General features: G+C 46.7%; 1 protein-coding gene across 5 annotated transcripts in view; it reads left to right on the top strand.

Annotated features, from left to right (window-relative positions):
* Hecw2 (HECT, C2 and WW domain containing E3 ubiquitin protein ligase 2) overlaps window positions 1-16,808 on the top strand; it is a 307,191-nt gene that overhangs the window by 116,141 nt on the left and 174,242 nt on the right. For 4 of the 5 annotated variants that reach the window (XM_041668108.1, XM_041668110.1, XM_041668109.1 and 1 more), the window contains one exon: window positions 11,327-11,653. In XM_041668108.1, coding sequence (XP_041524042.1) covers window positions 11,362-11,653 — 292 coding nt within the window. In that variant the 5' untranslated portion in view covers window positions 11,327-11,361. Of the gene's footprint in view, window positions 1-11,053; window positions 11,126-11,326; window positions 11,654-16,808 lie in introns of those variants that run through there. The other variant, XM_041668112.1, reaches the window with a different exon arrangement.

Here is a 16,808-nt window from a genome sequence, read left to right as displayed (position 1 = left end):
AAACAATTGTGTTACCTCCTTGTTCTTTTTGAAAAAGTAATGGCGATTTTTTAAATCCTAGCACTTATGTTAAAATTTATACTTGGCACCAGTCAACACGCAGGATCATATTGCTGAATAGAACGGCTCTCTCACACACTCTGTGTGTGTTGACTTTTCATTCTTCCATATGACTCTCTGTGGGATGGAGAAACCTCCTCTGTCTCGCCCATTTCCCACCCACTCCCCCTTCCCTCTTCTCCCTCATTCCTCCATCTCTCCTCCCCTCTTCTTCTCTTCTTCTCTCCCCCACCTTCTCCTTCCCTCATCTTCTCCCTCGCTCCCTCCATCCCTCCTTTCCTCTCTTTTGGAGAGAGAGTCTCACAGCGTAACCCAGTCTGCTCCGGAGTTCCCCATCTCCCTGCTTCAGACTTTCCAGTGTTGGGGTCCCATGTGCCATCACACCTGGCTACGATTCCCCCACCTTCCTGCCCAGACTCTGCAGTATTGGGGTTTCATGTGCCATCACACCTGGCTAAGATTCCTTCTTTGTTTTTAAGTAAGTGTCACCTTCATTGAGAATGGCGTCTTTCCTCTGTTGTGCCCCTGGAGCTGAAAAACAGTGGTCTGTCCTTTGCAGCTGTCACCGACCTGGCAATAGACAATCCGACAGGTTTACTACTCCACCTTCCTGATTTATATTTTCTTCTAATCCCTAATCTGATTTTCTTTCATTGTGTCCTCTTATTTCAAATATATGCCTGTTTATGGTGCATCTATATGTGTATACGTATGTGTGTGTGTGTGTGTGTGTGTGTGGTGTATGCACATGTGTGTGAAGAAAAAGGCCGATTTCAAATGCTCTGTTCAGTCACTTTGCCCCTTTAGTTTCTTGAGACGTCATCTCTCACTGATCCTAGAGCTAGACTGGCCCCTCCAGTCTCTAACTCCACAGCACACTGCGACGCAATTACAGACGTGGGCAGGACCACCCTTGCCTCTTCATTTGGACTTTGGGGATTTAAACTTGACTACGAAGTAAACACTGTTATTCACTGAGCCATCTCCCTGGTTTTGTCTCTCTGTCTTCTGCTTTAATGTATGGTTCGTTAACTTAAGTAGCGATGATAAACACTGGTTGGTAATGTCAGACATTGAAAAGTAGCCGGAGCTTGGCATTTTGTGTGAGGTGGGGCAGCCCCTGGAGGATCTATTGTAGAGAACCACATGACGTGGCTTAGAATTGTGTGGGTTATCTCTAGATGTTGTGTTAAAGCTAGCCTGGGCTGTATCACAGGGTGCCCCAGACACACGCACACACAAACACACACACACACACACACACACACACACACTCGCCTTCCCAACACAAATGCGCTCTGGCCGCTGTGCTCGCTTGCATCCTGTTCATTTTAAAGCCGGTGTTATAAGGTACAAATTGGCTCCTCGTGGTTTGTTTGTCTTTTGATAGGGTGTCGCTCTTGCATTGGCATTAAAGGCGTGCACCAGCTACCACCGCCTGATTGGAGGGCGTACGTGCATTGGTATCATTTTATTTTAGAGAAACATGAACTCTAAAACATACATTACAATTTCTATATGGGAAAAATCATTTTTTCAAGCGGTTTTGTAAACAGTCCCTCATGGTCATGCTGTTTTATGATGTACGCTGTGAGAGTCGGGCATCATAAAGAAGACTTCAGACCCAGCTGAGCTCTCCGGGGACAACGCTGGCACAGTCTGTGTTAATTCATTCTCAGGTTATTCTTAGGCGGAAGCTGACATTTGGGTATTTGTCTTATCCCTGCTCCTGTAATTTCCGGCAGCCGTGGCCCAGTTACAAGAGTGCTCGGGACATCCTTGGATGGATCGCTCTTAAATTCACACAAAGTCTCCTGCTTTCTTCCATCCTGTGAACGTTTCCGGGGTTCTGTTGTCCCTTAGATTTGCAGATCCTTTGTGTTCTAAAACAACAATAACAACAACAACAACAACAACAAAAAAAAACCCTAAAAATCTAAATCCCGATTTATGCTTCCTTTCTGTGTTGCTACAGCCCGTTCTTCCCAAGTGTGATGCTCAGGCCTATGGAAGCTCATGACTGTTTGCTATGTACCAGAGGCCCAGAGACAGGGAACAGGAGGAGACAGGGAATGCCTATGATCTTCCACTCCCCGAGGGCCATCCTGAGCTAGACAGGATTTGTAAGAATCAAAAGATACATGATTTCTGTTTTGAGACAAGGCCTTACTGTGTAGTATAGGCTGGCCTTTTAAAATGTATTTTTGGACCCTGTCTCGAAAAACCAAAAAAAAAATGTATTTTTGGCATTATAATATAATTATTTCACTTCCCTTTCCCTTCTGCTCTGGGTCTTACAGCCTTCCTGTGTAGTATAGGCTGGTCTTTTCTGTATTTATTTTTTTGGACTATATAATAATTACATCAACTCTCCCTTTCCTACTGCTCCGGTTCGTACATTCTTTCTGCCCTCTCTTCCTCAGTGATGTCTGAGCCACGGGAGCGGGATTTGTGTTGTAGATGTGACATCTGGGACTGGGCCCCACAACCTGCTCCCCATCTGTCGCCAACAGAAGTTTCCTTGATGCTAGGTGAAAAACCACTGTCCATGGGCCTGAGTTAGCCTAGTCTGGATTTCACAGTCTTCCTACCTCAGACTCCCAGACAGCTGGGATTACAGGCTGGTACCAGACCTACCTCAGGCTTTCTGATTAGTGTGTACTAACTTTGAAAACTCACTAGTTTGAATGATGGGCATGTGGTATGCAATTGTAGCCCTAGAACTCAGGAGATAGAAGCGGAAGAATTAGGAGTTCAAGTCCAGTCGCAGCTACTTTTTGAGCACCGTGGTAACCTGGAGTACATGAAATCCTGTTTCAAAAAAACAAAACAGAAGCGAAACGGAAGCAAACCCACCACCCTTTCTAACAGGAGCCACATAAAATGGGTTTCTTTATGACATTCCCATATGTGCATATAATATACTTTGATCATATTTATATCTCTATACCTTCACCTCCTCTTTCTGTTATGTCTGTCCTCTTCCTAAATAGCCACACTTCCACTTACATGTGTTTTTCTAAATATATATGTATATTATATATGATAAATAATAAAACATATGTTGTATATTATATTATATAATATATACATACATAAAATATTGCACACAGGGACAAAACCATGAGATATTTATCTTTCTGGCTTATTTACCATAATAGCATGATCTCTAGCTCTGTTCATTTTCTCTCGGATGACGTCATCTCATTCTTTGTGGCTGGGTAGAGTTGCGACACTAGCTGCTTCCCGTGGGATACCCTCCACGCGTCCAATCCGTTTACCTTCCACAGCCCATAAAGATTCACTCCGTGTAATCAATGAATGCACTGAAGCAGTGTGAAGTTGCTGCCACCACTGGTTTATGAATGTGGTACTCACAGTTGGCCTGCATTCTCTTTATTTATCTCTAGTTGGGGTATTTGTAAGTGATGTGATTGTACGCCACTTCGCAAGAATAAGTGCTTTGTGAGTGTTAGTTAGGGAAATACACAGGTAACCACCATCATTTGCCTCCTCCAACACAGACACCACGGGGGCATTCTCGATTGGAAGACTGTAAGCTTAGAGGTAGAAGCTAGAGGGCATCATAGGCCGGGACTTCCAAGAACTGCCAGTGTCCCTGTCCTCCAGTCTACTCTGGGAAAAACCTTCTCCTCAGACTGGATGTCTTCCTCTAACAGGAGAGTATGGTCCCCAGTTAGAGGTTTGACTAAAAGGTGTCTTGAAGACAAGAGGCCCCATGAAGAAGATCAAGGAGCCCATGCTTGCTCCCCGGGTATGGTCTAGCTCAGTGATGCTTTCCTCTTGGCTGTATGGAGACCTCTGGCAGTAAGGACGCATACGCATGTTCATCATTTAGATCTGTTCCGTGTGGGCCCCTCAGGAACCCCTACCCACTTGTAGTCATTGAGTGCATGGGGTATGGTTAATGCATTCTGTGTTTCCAGTAAGCCAAAAGCCTGGGGCGGGAGTGGGGGGAGGAGGGAATGCCTCACTCATAAAGGTTTGTATTAAATTAATGCTGAAATAGCAGGTTGTAGATATTGAGCTCAAATAGATGGTTAACATTTCTCCTTGTTTTATGTTTTCAGTGTAGTTTCTAGAAAATGTAAAATTAGCTGGGTGTTGGTGGTGCACGCCTTTAATCCCAGCACTCGGGAGGCAGAGGCAGGCGGATCTCTGTGAGTTCGAGGCCAGCCTGGTCTACAAAGCTAGTTCCAGGACAGGCTCCAAAGCTACAGAGAAACCCTGTCTCGGAAAAAAAAAATTGTAAACTTACACATGCAGATCGCATTATATTTCTGTTAGACGATGCTGGTTTATACCCCTTCACCTGTTCCACATGTCCTCAGCTGTTTCACATGTCCTCACCTGTTCCACATGTCCTCACCTGTTTCACATGTCCTCACCTGTTTCACATGTCCTCACCTGTTCCACATGTCCTCACCTGTTTCACATGTCCTCACCTGTTCCACATGTCCTCACCTGTTCCACATGTCATCACCTGTTCCACATGTCCTCACCTGTTCCACATGTCCTCACCTGTTTCACATGTCCTCACCTGTTCCACATGTCCTCAGCTGTTCCACATGTCCTCACCTGTTCCACATGTCCTCACCTGTTCCACATGTCCTCAGCTGTTCCACATGTCCTCACCTGTTTCACATGTCCTCACCTGTTCCACATGTCCTCACCTGTTTCACATGTCCTCACCTGTTCCACATGTCCTCACCTGTTTCACATGTCCTCACCTGTTCCACATGTCCTCACCTGTTTCACATGTCCTCACCTGTTCCACATGTCCTCAGCTGTTCCACATGTCCTCACCTGTTTCACATGTCCTCACCTGTTCCACATGTCCTCAGCTGTTCCACATGTCCTCACCTGTTCCACATGTCCTCACCTGTTCCACATGTCCTCACCTGTTTCACATGTCCTCACCTGTTCCACATGTCCTCAGCTGTTCCACATGTCCTCACCTGTTCCACATGTCCTCACCTGTTCCACATGTCCTCAGCTGTTTCACATGTCCTCAGCTGTTCCACATGTCCTCACCTGTTCCACATGTCCTCACCTGTTTCACATGTCCTCACCTGTTCCACATGTCCTCAGCTGTTTCACATGTCCTCAGCTGTTCCACATGTCCTCACCTGTTCCACATGTCCTCACCTGTTTCACATGTCCTCACCTGTTTCACATGTCCTCACCTGTTTCACATGTCCTCACCTGTTCCACATGTCCTCAGCTGTTCCACATGTCCTCACCTGTTCCACATGTCCTCACCTGTTCCACATGTCCTCAGCTGTTTCACATGTCCTCAGCTGTTCCACATGTCCTCACCTGTTCCACATGTCCTCACCTGTTTCACATGTCCTCACCTGTTCCACATGTCCTCAGCTGTTTCACATGTCCTCAGCTGTTCCACATGTCCTCACCTGTTCCACATGTCCTCACCTGTTTCACATGTCCTCACCTGTTTCACATGTCCTCACCTGTTCCACATGTCCTCAGCTGTTCCACATGTCCTCAGCTGTTCCACATATCCTCAGCTGTTCCACATGTCCTCAGCTGTTCCACATGTCCTCAGCTGTTCCACATGTCCTCACCTGTTCCACATGTCCTCACCTGTTCCACATGTCCTCAGCTGTTCCACATGTCCTCACCTGTTCCACATGTCCTCACCTGTTCCACATGTCCTCAGCTGTTCCACATGTCCTCAGCTGTTCCACATATCCTCAGCTGTTCCACATGTCCTCAGCTGTTCCACATGTCCTCAGCTGTTCCACATGTCCTCACCTGTTCCACATGTCCTCACCTGTTCCACATGTCCTCACCTGTTTCACATGTCCTCACCTGTTCCACATGTCCTCACCTGTTCCACATGTCCTCACCTGTTTTTATGTGATTATTTTCCTGCAATGTGTGTCTCCTCTTTCCTGCATATTCTCTTCTTTACCTACTTGTCTTTCAGCTTTTGTTCATGCAACTCATACGTTCTGAAGTTTTCTGGGATTTTTGGTTTGTTTTCATTACTGTGGAAATACTGTAAACACAAACTCCTTGTCCTCCTCAGTCAAAGGCAAACTAGCCCAGCTCTGTAGCCATCCACCCTAGCTGTGACATTTGTCTATTTCTGCTCCTCAGTGTCTCCTCTCTTGTTCCCGTCTGGGCCCTGGAGTCAATTTCCAGGAACATCAGTGTGGTCTGTGCCAAGTTTGGGTTTATGCATGTGTCAGGTGTAAGACCCCGCCTCCAGAGGTCAGCTGTGAGATCACCTGGCCTGCCCCGCCCCCAGAGGTCAGCTGTGAGATCACCGGCCTGCCCTCCTCCCCCAGAGGTCAGCTGTGAAGACCATGGGCCTGCCTTGCCCCCAGAGGTCAGCTGTGAGATCACCGGCCTGCCCTCCTCCCCCAGAGGTCAGCTGTGAAGACCATGGGCCTGCCCTGCCCCCAGAGATCAGCTGTGAGCATCACAGATGCTTTTGCGCCTAATCCCCAGCATTCCGGGGGGTCTCACTGTGTTTGGATTGCGGCTATCACAGCATTCTGGGCAGCATACAGAACTTTACAGACACCAGGCTGTCCTTTTTACACGTTTGTCGGGACAGATTGTGCGTGTGAAGCGACATCGGTAGCATATTGAATTCTTTCATATATGAGCTTTTGGTCTTGTCAAAAATCTCAAGTTCTTAGAGGGTGAGAGCCATACCATATGCGGTAGGAAGGAGATGAAATGAAAAGATGATCCCTTAGGTTTTATTGTTTAGTATCCTCTCTGGCCTGATACTAAGTACATAATAACACATGCTCCATATATGTCTGCCGATGCCATTAATTAATTAATTAATTCTATTAAGGTGGTCAATTCACGTATCTCCAGGCCTTTTTACTTTTCAACTGAGATATATGTAATGCGTTCAGGTTTTGATTTCTTATTTTATGTCTTTTCTTGGTCCAGTGTAGTCCCATGGGTGGGACACTTGTCTTTTGTTCTTTGTGTCTTCTTTTGTTCTTCTACATGTGTAATAATTGGAGCGGCGGGGCTGCGTCCCCAACACCCCAGCCGCCTGCTCGGCTAGCTTATGCCCAAAATAACAACACACAAACTGTATTCATTTAAACACTGCTTGGCCCATTCTCTTCTAGGCTAATTCTCACATATTAATTTAGCCCATTTCTAATCATCTGTGTGTAGCACCCCAAGGTGTGCTTACCGGGAAGATTCTAGCCTATGTCCATCCTGGGTCGGAGCTTCATCCCGGGAGCGGGGCATGGCGTCTCTCTCAGGCGTCTGCTCCCGAGAGGAGAGCTGTCGAGTCTCTGAGCTCACTTCCTCTTCCTCCCAGCGTTCTGTTCTGTTTACTCCTCCCACCTATCCTCTAACCAATAAAATGGGCCAAGGCAGTTCCTTTATTAGCCAATGACCTTCCTCCATCATAATAGGGACGGCGGGGCTGCATCCCCAGCATCCGGCCGCCCCTACGGCTAGCTTTACCCAAAATAATTACACGGACACTGTATTCTTTCAAACACTGCTTGGCCCATTCTCTTCTAGGCTAATTCTCACATATTAATTTAGCCCATTTCTAATCATCTGTGTGTAGCACCCCAAGGTGCGCTTACCGGGAAGATTCTAGCCTATGTCCATCCTGGGTCGGAGCTTCATCCTGGGAGCGGGGCATGGCGTCTCTCTCAGGCGTCTGCTCCCGAGAGGAGAGCTGTCGAGTCTCTGAGCTCACTTCCTCTTCCTCCCAGTGTTCTGTTCTGTTTACTCCTCCCACCTATCCTCTAACCAATAAAATGGGCCAAGGCAGTTCCTTTATTAGCCAATGACCTTCCTCCATCATACATGGGAGGTGCTCCATGTGTATCCTCTGGTGGTCACAAAGTCAGGTCTTAGCCTTCATGGCCGACTTCAGCACTGGAGAACAGCACTTGCCTGGGGCATGAGCCCAGCCGGGTTTCTTGGGAGTTGAGCTTCTTTGTGCTACAGGGTTGTTCTGTTTTGGAATGGTGCTGTGCTTTGGGTGGGTGAGGATACTGACAGCCTGCGCTCCCATAAGAAATAGACAAGGGTTGGGGATAGAGCATGGGGGGAGCGTGGGACTGTGCAAACCAGTTCTGCTTGGTGAAATTAAAGTAGAATGAACTAATGGGATAATATTCATGGCTAGACTTAATTGAACACTTAGTTTATGCTAGACATTGTTTTAAATTTGTTTTTTCTACAATAACTAATTTAGTTTTCTCCAAAGTCCTGGGTATAGAGATTAATGACAATAGAAAAACAGAAGAAGAAGACATTGAAACAAGATGTCAGTGATTGCAGGGTGAATGGTAGAGACTTGACCAGAAATACTTGCATGGGCTTTGGACCTCATTCCCTTACGCACAATGCTAACGCACTTCTCTGTTTAAATATAGACCATGCTAAAACACACAAATTCAATTGAGTGCTTTGGTCTTTTCCTTTGTTTCTAGAGCAGAATAATTTCCATAGTTGGTCTGTTGTGTTTTAAGCTGTGAAGGCTCTGGCCTGTTTCTCTCAGGAAAGTAGCTTCATTATGGACAGTGCCTTTGCTGTCTGCCTGCCTTGTGTTAGGAGTTAATTATTTATAGCTTGCGGGAACTGGTGTGGCACTTGACTCACGGAGTTCATAAAGAAATCATGGCTTACGGAAATCCCCTGGTATGAAAGAATCAAGCCGCTGGCCCGTGTTTTAGGCTTCATAAGTCAGAGAGTGTCCAGCAGTCATGGGACATATCTTAGTGCAGTGTTTCTGCTTACACCACTCAGTGTGAAGGGTCTACGTGAACAAGCAGGGGGACTTAACGCCATTACCCTGAAGAAACCAGCTTGTCTGTTTTTATTTTTGCTCTTTCCATGTAGGGTTTTCTGCCTACCAACCCAAGTTACTTTATATTTATATATTGGTTGAGCCATCTCACTGCCAAGTTATTTTGATTCAAGGAATAGCGCTAAAACCATGAGATCAACTTCATGGCAGAAATCGCCTAGATACATTTACAAGTACAGTAGGTGTATTCATGGAAACGTGAACTCTGGGGTGGCTAATCTCGGCTGTCAACTTGACACATCTGGGTAGAGAGAACTATCTTAGTAAGAGTTTCTGTGGTTGCTAGGAAACACCCTGGCCAAAAGCAAGTTGGGGAGGAAAGGGTTTATTTGACATGTGGTCCAGATCATAGTCTATCATTGGAAGAATTCAGAACAGGAACTCAAGCAGGGCTGGAACCCCGAGGCAGGAACGGATGCAAAGGCCTTGGAGGGGGGCTGTTCACTAGCTTGTTCCTCATGGCCTGCTTAACTTGCTTTCTTAGAGAATCTGGGACCACAGCCCAGGATGGCCCTGTCCACAGTGGCTTGGGCCCTCCCCCATCAATCCCTGAGAAAATGTCTTACATCTGGATCTTCTGGAGGCATTTTCTCAGCTGAGGTTCCCTCCTTTCGGATGACTCCAACTTAGGTGAAGTTAACATAAAACCAGCCAGGACGGGAACCACAACTGAAAAACTGCTGTTGTCTAACTGGCCTCTGGGCATGTCTGGGGGGCATATTCTCGGTTGCTAACTGATGGAGGAGAGCCAGCCAATCACACTGTGAACAGTGGGCCTGGGTTGTATGAATATGTAGTTCGACAAGAGCAAGGGAGCCAGCTAGCAGCCCGCATTCTCCCTGGTCCCTGATTCGCTCAGTTTCCTCCACATTCCTGCTTGGGTTTCAGCCCTGGCTTCCCTTGGGTGATGGATCGAAGCCTGGAAGCTGAAACAAACCCTCCCCTTCACTCCTTGCTTTCTGCCGTGGCGTTTGTCATCATAATAGAAAGCAAACCAGAACAGGCATCTCACCAAAAGTACGGAACGGATAGGGAAATGGAAAATATAGGGAGCCCTTTCTCCCAGTTTCTCTCCTCACAGACTTGGTATCGAAGGTTGGTGGCTATCGCACGGTATAACACCAGAGAGTAGCTGGTTTGCTTTGAAGTCAGAATTTCGTGCTAATTTTTCAGGAGTCAGTAGGTTAGCTTTAAATGAAATATTTTATATAAAAGATTCCAGCAAAGACGGACGGTACAGAATGAAACATACGAGTGGTTTATTATTAAAAGGTTTATTATTTAAAGGGGCACCCAAGAGAAGCAAATTCACTCTACATAAAGCCAGTAGGATCTGGGTGACGTAACATGAACCCACAGGCAGGGGTGGGTAAGTGGACAACCTCACAGGTACCAGGCAAAAGGACAGAAATCTTACACAGGGTCTCCTAAGCAGTTGGCCATCCTGTAGGAGGAGAGTCCCAGTGGGCACATGAGGCTGGACGCCAGGCCTAACAGGGAAGTCCATTCCTTGTTGGAGACCAAATGGTAGTCAGAGGAAAACCCTCATGATCCAGGCCGTAGGGATGCCTTGCGCCTCTGGGCACATCAAGATGAACAGAAGCAGGCTCGGAGATTTAAGTCATGCCATGGAGTCTCTAGGATAAAGATGCTCACCACTCTTCACCTGTTCAGGTAACAGTGGGTCCCACCCGCTGTCCTCCCAACGCCATTGTAGATACCGGGAATTAAATAGTGATAAAACGTGAAAAATCACTGCTTTTGTGAAACTTAAGTTCTTGATCTGGGAGATAGACAATGGCCAGGTGAGTTAGCATGAGGCAAGTCAGATCTTAGAGAAACATAAAGAGGTACTTCCAGGATGTTCCCATTCTGCAGAGAACACCTCCTCCTCTGTATTTAAATGCAGAGGAGACATTTGATCGTGCTCCCGAGAACGGCTTCAGTGAGCTGCCTTCTTCGTGGCAAGCTTCGGGGACCGAAAGCAGTGTGCGTGACCTTGGTACCATCTATCAACTGTATTTAGCACGGATCTTGCTGGTTAAAGATTTAGTCCTTTAAAGAGGGAGATAAATAACACGTGTGGGACAGAAACGGGAAAGAGGATGCTGGACTATGTGTGGATGCACAGATCTTAAAGAGATGCTAGAAAAATCCTCCTTCCTCAGTTTCTGGAGAAGCTGTGCCAAGGGAAACTGGGGGCCACAGGTGTGTGACCGCCTGACCATCATGCAACTTCTTCTGTCTGTCGGAGTTATCTGATATCGTCAGGTGACAGGTTATTTCCACAGAAGATTATTGCTTGCTGGGGTATTGATAAACTCTCCTACAGGCTTCGTGTCTGGGATGCTTAATCCTGATCCCTTGCCTTGCTAGCCCTAATATCGTATGCTTGCCTGTCTCTTGCAGCATTGTAGGAAAGCCACCTCGGAGAGGCAGACAGCATGGCTAGCTCAGCCCGGGAACATCTGCTTTTCGTACGGCGTCGAAACCCACAGATGCGGTACACGCTGAGCCCAGAGAACCTCCAGAGCCTCGCAGCCCAGAACTCCATGCCCGAGAACATGGCCCTGCAGCGAGCCAACAGCGACACAGACCTGGTGACTTCCGAGAGCCGCTCCAGCCTGACGGCCAGCATGTATGAATATACCCTGGGGCAAGCCCAGAACCTGATTATCTTCTGGGACATTAAAGAGGAGGTGGACCCCAGCGACTGGATTGGGCTCTATCACATAGGTGAGTCCAGCAAAGCCTTGTACGTGGCCCGCCCTAGAGTTTTGCTCTGAAATCGAAACGTTCTGTGTGTTCTCCTTGACATAAAAAGAAAAAAAAAAGTTTTTCCGACGCAAATAGACAAAGCAGATTCTGGAAGCTTGCTTTCTTCCTTGGGAGGAGAGGCAACTGTGTCTTTCCTTATATGCGCCGTGTGGTGACTATTTCTACCAAATTAAATGTCAGACTCCACAAGCTCCGGAGTATTGTCTTTAGTCTCTCGTCACCCTTGAGACATATCATGTCTCGGAAAGAGGGAGGTTACTGACAGCTGTGGACACTGTTAAGTTGATATGAAAACAGTGTGTTTTCTAAAGGTTGACTTCCCCTTAAGACAATCTGTCGTTGGGGGGGTATTTTTGCATGCCTGGGAAATAGTAGCTACTTGTTTTGGTGAAACAGCCCCAGCTCCGTTTAGCCATTGTCAGATCTGTTATTTCTAGGTGGATGGTGATGAATGGAACATTCCAAAAGATAAAAGTTAGTATTATTGGAATGCAAAAACCAAACCCTACCAATTCATCATAAATAAAATTTAGATCTAACGCAATGATGAAATCTCATATTACTCAAAGTGGGGAGGTTTTGTCTCTGAATGAAGGAAATTCCTTTAAGATTGACATCTGATATTGCTTTCAGTGTGGGTTTCTAGCCAAGCTTCCTTTTGGTTGTGGTTTAATGAGTAGCGGGATGGCCCGTACAGCTAGGGCTCCCTGTACGCTGGGCTGTGTGTGGGAAGTTTGCCACTGTAGAGGGATGGGGCTCAGAGGGGGCTCCACAGCCCAGCTCCCTCTGTCCTGGGAGTCATCTGGTCCACTTAGAGAACCCGGTACAAGGCGAGCCTACATCCTTGCTGAACTTTTGTTGGAACGTTAAACTCACTGAAACTTGCATTCTTTTAGGACTGGTTAATCATGCTTGATAGAAAAAAACCTAAAGTAGCAAAAATTTAGTGAATTAATAGATTTCTCCCCCCTCCCACCTCTAAAATTAACCAAAGGGGTGGTAGCAAGACTCTTAAGTTGCTTGTTTTCCTTGGGTGTATTTAACTGTATAGTCAAAGTGAGAAAGGCATACAAATTAAAGTTCTTGTTCCTATTACTATGACCATAAAAGAGCTTGTAGTTTTTGTGGGATGTAAGTCTCTCTTTGGGCTCTGTAAAACTTCTGTGTTTACTTTTCTTATTAATTTTTCTTTTTAGATTTTATAGCAAAGAAGTCTTCCTATGACATTGCAAATAAAAGATGGTGGTTTAAGATGTTTTATATGATGTTTCTTTGGAAAATAGTTTTTAATTTCTTGTGTAAGATTAATTTTATCTATGTGTGTAATAGCCTCTAAGATGCCGGAATTGTGTCGGTATTAACTCGAATTATCTAATATTTTTCCGTCCTCTCTTTTTGTTACTCCATTCGAACTGTTACCGTCTTCCTGTCTAATCTGGAAGGACTAGGAAATAAAGCCAGGGGACCAAAGCTGTAAGATGTCAGTGTTCTTGTGTTTTACCTTGTAGAGGAAGGAGTGCCTGTCAGAGTTACACATGTGAATTAACACATGGATAGAGCTAGGAAAGCAGACATGGGAAGTAAATTAACTCTTTTTCAGGAAGCTCTTAATTGTCCTCACATAGGTCACTCCTGCTTTTGGAGCTGCCTTGTGTACAGCATGTCCCCTGCATATGGTGCTGCCCGTGCTCAGCACGCCCCCTGCCCTGGCCCTTGCTCAACACGCTCCCTGCCCTTGGCGCTGCCTCTTGTGCGCATGCCCCCTGCCCTTGGAGCAGCCCCAAGTATTGCATGCCCCCTGCCCTTGGAGCTGCCCTGTGTGTAGCATGCCCCCTGCCCTTGGAGCCACCCCGTGTGTAGCCTGCCCCTGCCCTTGGCGCTGCCCCGTGTGCGCATGCTCCGTGCCATTGGAGCTGCCCCATGTGTAGCATGCCCTCTGCCCCCAGCCCTGCTGGCCGCTTTATATTTGCTCTTTATATTGATTTCCATCAGTTTGACTACGACCCGTACAGATGCAATTTTCATTTTAGTTATCTTGGGATACATGAAGTTTATGTTCATGCTTTTGATGAGTTTGAGAAACTTTTTTTGACATTGTTTTCCTAAACTGCATTTTTCTAACTATTCATACTCTATTAGTTCTCATTGTTCCGCAAGGGACCCGTGGTTTTGATCCAGTTTTCGTGGATCTATTTTCTCCTTCACAATTTATCCATCTTCCCGCTCCTTTTCCTCCTTCGTACACATGCACACACACGCAGGCACAGGTACGTTGCAAACAGAGTCTCGTGTGTCCCAGCGTAGCCTGGAAGTGCTGTGTGGCTGAGGATGACTTTGAATTCCTGATCCCTTTTGCCCTCCCCTCCCGTTCCCGAGATTATAGGAGTGGGCCACCGCAAGGCTCTCTTCACCTATCCTCAGGCTGATTATCCTTTTCCTTTTTTCCTTTATTTTGTTGTCAGTCCTGTTGACGGGTCTTAAAATTTCAGAGAGTTGACTTCTGACTTGGAGAATTTTTCATTCAGATCTCTTGGCAGGACAGAGTAGCAAGAAGCAATCATCTCAAACCTCTCAAGAGATGGCGAACACAGCCTAGGGTTTGCATTGACATGCCGAGAAAGTAGACTGAGATATTTGGTATTCTTGCACACGCCGTTAATCTTAGAAGATCTTCCACAGTAAATGGTCTTAAAAGGCATGGGTGCCAGGCTTGTAACTTTCAGTGCAATTTATTTCTGCAGTTGCAGGGCTGCTGCTGTATTTGAAAGGGGGAGGATGGAGGAGCGATTTGATTTACGTGGGTCCTCAGACCCAGTGGACAGAAGACTTTAAGCACAGTTAGCCATTTCCCTCCAGGGGTGAAAGGAGCTCTTTCCCCCTACTTCTGGGGGAGAATGGGCAAGCATGGGCATCCAAAGAGGAAAGGGGTAGGAGGCGTAACAGTGGCCTTTAACTGACAGCCGCTTGTTGGGGACTGTGGACCCCCAGAGCCTGAATTTTCTGTAAACAGCTTGTTGTTCTATGCTTGCAGCTGCTCTGAGCAAAACAGCTTGTTTTTCTGTGCTTGCCGCTGCTCTGAGCACGAGGCCCTCATCAGTCCCTGATGGCAGGGAAGTGGTTTCTGGTGGGCTTGCCGCTGAAGGATCCCGAGAGCTAGGGCGTGGCCATTGGTCAGGAAAGGCACCGTATAAGCTGCCCTGGGACACAATAAAGTTGGCATTCTTGGGGAATTCAAGGACGACCCATGTCTCTGTCTATGTGTGTGTGTGTGTGTGTGTTTGTGTGTGTGTGTTTCGATCTCCAGCCCCTTGCCCTGCTCACAAACTGTTCTGTAGTGCAGGCGGTACACTACAGGCATAGTGCACGCAGTAGCCGTAGTAGCACGCATGCCTTACAGCCAGATCCTACTGTTTCCTATTTAACTCTACTGTTCAGTCTCTCTAATGTTACTTGTATGTATGGTTTCAGACCTGACGATTTGGTATTGGATAACCAGTTGGCGTGTTCTTCCTTGGAGATGCTATTTCTCCCATTCTCAGCGTTCCTTAGTTGCTGGTAGTTCTTTCTGTAGGGTTGAGGCCTTGTGGGGTCTCCTGCCCTCCACTCTTGTCCTTGTTCAGCTCACGTGTGGGTAGTCACGTGGGTGAGACTTCGGATGTCGCTAGGCGACACAGTCTCATAGCAAACTCCCTAATCCTCTGGCTCGTACGGTTTTCCTGTCCCCTCTTCTGTAACGTTCCCTGAGCCAAAGGTAGGGGAGATTTTTGGAGACGTATCCATTGGGGCTGGAGTTTTGCATTTTTGGTTGGTCGTGATTTTCTGTAATAGTCTCTGCTGCACAGATAAGTTTCCTTGGTGAGGGGTGAGGACATCTGTGGGTATAAGGACAAAAGTCTAGAATGAAGTTGGGTATTATGCTGGTTTAGTAATTGGTAGTTATAGTTTCATCTCTAGTATCCTTGACTTCAGTAGCCCTGGGTAGTTAGCTAGGTTTTCAGTAGAGGTATGGCTTCCCTCTTGTTAAGTAGGTCTTACATCTAATTAGACAGCTGTTGGTTACAGCTAAGGCATGTGTGTCCACTATTGCACCCTTAAGGTTATCATGCCGTGCTGGCCATTGATATGATTCATGCTCAATAGAGCTGGGTAGGATTATTGGTTTCCTCCCTCATTCGGAAGCTTGCATGGTGCCTTCTGGTACCATAAAAGCTAGCCCTCAGGCTTCCCGGTCAGTTCCAGCTCAGGAACCTCTGGGCCCCGTGTCTGAAGTGCCGGGTATCTTCAGCAACAAGGATTTACCTTCCACCTCTGGGAGCGGGACTACCAAGGGAAATAGCAATAGTCTGTAAAGTTTGGGAAATCTCTTGGACAACCCTGACTGTCTTAGTTGGGGGGTTTCTATGGCTGTGAAGAGACACTGTGACCACTGTCACCCATAGAAAGGGAAAACATTTAATGGGGTGGCTTCATTTTTTTCAGAGGTTTAGGCCATTATGGTGATGGTACGTGGTGGTGCACAGGCAGACGTGGTGCTGGAGAAGAAGCTGAGAGTCCTGGACCTTGCCCCACAGGCGACAGAAAGGGGCCAGAGTATCACAGAGTGGAGCTTGAGCGAGAGACCTCCAAGCCCGCCCCCACAGTGACACACTTCCTCCAACAAGGCCACGCCTACTTCAACAAGGCCACGCCTACTTCAACAAGGCCACGCCTCTTAAACGCTCCTTTCTTTGAGCCAATACATTCAAATTACCACACTGACCTACAGCTCAAAAGAAGGCTTTTCATGTCTCGTGTTGGGGGCTTTTGTTTAGATGGTCTTTGGCCCTAGTAGGGGGCATTGTCAACCCAGATGAGAAAATTTCTTAAACGATATATGTTTATGTGTACATGGACATGTGTATTGTAAATTTATTTGGTGCAGATATAGTTAATGGTATGATTCCTCTGATATTTTCAGACATGCTATTGTGAGTTTACTCTCTTCCCTCATTTTGTGTTTCTCTCTCACCGCCTTGCCTCCTCCTCCCTAAAGGTTTTCCCTTCTTCCATGCCAATGCAAAATATCTGATATTAATTTGTGCCTTTTTATCCTATATTCCCCTAAATATAACAA

Source organism: Microtus oregoni, unplaced genomic scaffold, assembly GCF_018167655.1.
Source record: "Microtus oregoni isolate MIOR12 unplaced genomic scaffold, Mior012 000018F_ref0000195, whole genome shotgun sequence".
In the NCBI taxonomy this organism is placed as follows: domain Eukaryota; kingdom Metazoa; phylum Chordata; class Mammalia; order Rodentia; family Cricetidae; genus Microtus; species Microtus oregoni.
This window is presented reverse-complemented; position numbering and strand designations above follow the sequence as displayed.